At 40.6% G+C, this 1,954-nt stretch overlaps 1 protein-coding gene across 1 annotated transcript; it reads right to left on the bottom strand.

Annotated features, from left to right (window-relative positions):
* Positions 1-322: 322 nt before the first annotated feature.
* On the bottom strand, positions 323-1,948 carry LOC102744225 (heterogeneous nuclear ribonucleoprotein A1-like 2). Its single transcript, XM_031032363.2, has one exon. It carries the CDS (start codon positions 1,811-1,813, stop codon positions 1,301-1,303), a length of 513 nt encoding a protein of 170 aa, XP_030888223.2. The 5' UTR covers positions 1,814-1,948; the 3' UTR covers positions 323-1,300.
* Between the last annotated feature and the right edge of the window lie 6 nt (positions 1,949-1,954).

Genomic DNA, 1,954 nt, shown 5'->3' with positions numbered 1-1,954 from the left:
GGTGTATACAACTCTCTCTTCAAGATTCTGTTTTCAGTTCTTTTGGGTATGTACCCAGGGGCAGAATTGCTGGATTACACGGTAATTCCATTTTTAATTTTTTGAGGAACTGCCATGCGGTGACTGTACCATTTTACATTCCCACCAGCAGGGCGGGCATAAGGGTTCCAACTTTTTCCCATCTGTGCCAACACTTATTTCTCTCTCTCTCTCTCTCTCTATATATATTTTTTTGATAGTAGCCATTCTAATCGATGTGAAGTGATGTCTCATTGTGTTTTTGATTTGCATTTCCCTATTGATCAGCGATGTTGAGCACCTTTTCATTGCATGGCCATTTGTATGTCTTCTTTGGAGAAATGTCTGTTTAAGTGCATTTGCCCATTTTTAATAGGATTGTTTGTTTTTTGTTGTTGATTCATAGGAATTCTTTTTATGTATTGGATATTGGCTCCTTATCAGATTATGATTTACACATATATTCTCCCATTTTGTGGCTTGCCTTATCACTCTGTAGATGGTGACTTTGTCACAGTTTTCATTTTGATGAAGTTCAATTTATCTCTTTTTTTCTCTCTTGCCTGTGTTTTGGTTGTCACAGCCCAAAAGTTGGTGTTAAATCTGAGGTCATGAAGTCCTCCCACAAGTTTTCTTCTAAGAGTTTTGTAGTTTTAGCTTGTAAGTTAGGGTCTTTGATCCATTTTGAGTTAGTTTTTGTAAAAGATGTGAGGCAGTGGTCCAGCTTCATTCTTTTGCATGTGGAGATGCAGTTCTCTTAGGACCATTTATTGAAATGACTGTCCTTTACGCATTGAATGGTCTTGGCATCCTTGTTAAAAACCCTTGGATCATATGTGTGAGGGTTTATTTCTGAGCTCTCTGTGCTATTCCATTGGTCTGTGTGTCATTTTTTATGCCGGACCACACTGTTGTTTTTGTTTTTGTTTTTTTCTAAAGACACATTTATTCATCGTCATGACCAGACTATTACATTTAGCAATCGACAGCATGGGTGCAAAAAAAAAAAAAAAAAAAAAAATCTACATTAAAAGCCTTTGTTGGAATGCTTTACACTTTCCACAGAACATAAACTAAAATAGCCTGTTGTACAATTAGTCACAAATACAGTCCTCGAGTTTTTGCCCATACACATGAGTATTGTCTAAAGCATGTCTTCTTTGTAGCAGCTAGGCCCTGCCACCACTGTGCTTGGCTGGGTTCACAAATCTGTTGTAACCTGTAGCTTCCCCGTCCCTCCTCTGGCTCTCCTCTCCTGCTAAGCTTTGTTTCCCGGCAGTAATTAAAACCTTCTGCCACTGCCGTAGCTCCTCCTGCTGCTGCCTTGGTTTCGTGGTTTGCCAAAGTATTGGCCTCCACCACCATAGGGGCCGGAGTTTCTGCCTCCAAAATTTCCTCCTTTCATGGGTCCAAAATTTGAGGATTGGTTGTTGTAATTGCCAAAATCATTATAGCTTCCGCCACCTCCAAAGTTGCTTCCGTCATTACCAAATCCGTTATAGCCATCCCCACTGCCACCAAAGCCACCTCGACCACTGAAGTTCCCTCCACGACCAAAGTTGTCATTCCCACCAAAACCACCTCCACGACCACCACCAAAGTTTCCAGAACCACTTCGATCTCTTTGGCTGGATGAAGCACTAGCCATCTCTTGCTTAGATAAGGCTTTCCTTACTTCACAGTTGTGGCCAATCACAGTATGGTATTTTTGAATGACAGTCTTGTCTACAGAGTCATGGTCATCAAATGTTACAAAAGCAAAACCTCTCTTTTTGCCACTGCCTCGGTCAGTCATGATCTCGATCACTTCAATTTTCCCATACTGTTCAAAATAATCTCTTAGATGATGTTCTTCAGTGTCTTCTTTAATGCCACCAACAAAAATCTTTTTCACAGTTAAGTGGGCACCAGGTCTTTGAGAATCTTCTCTTGAGAC

Source organism: Leptonychotes weddellii, unplaced genomic scaffold (assembly GCF_054177405.1).
Source record: "Leptonychotes weddellii isolate Sample4059 unplaced genomic scaffold, ASM5417740v2 HiC_scaffold_26476, whole genome shotgun sequence".
Lineage (NCBI taxonomy): Eukaryota > Metazoa > Chordata > Mammalia > Carnivora > Phocidae > Leptonychotes > Leptonychotes weddellii.
Note: the sequence above shows the minus strand (reverse complement) of the source record. Positions and strands in the feature narration are given on the sequence as shown.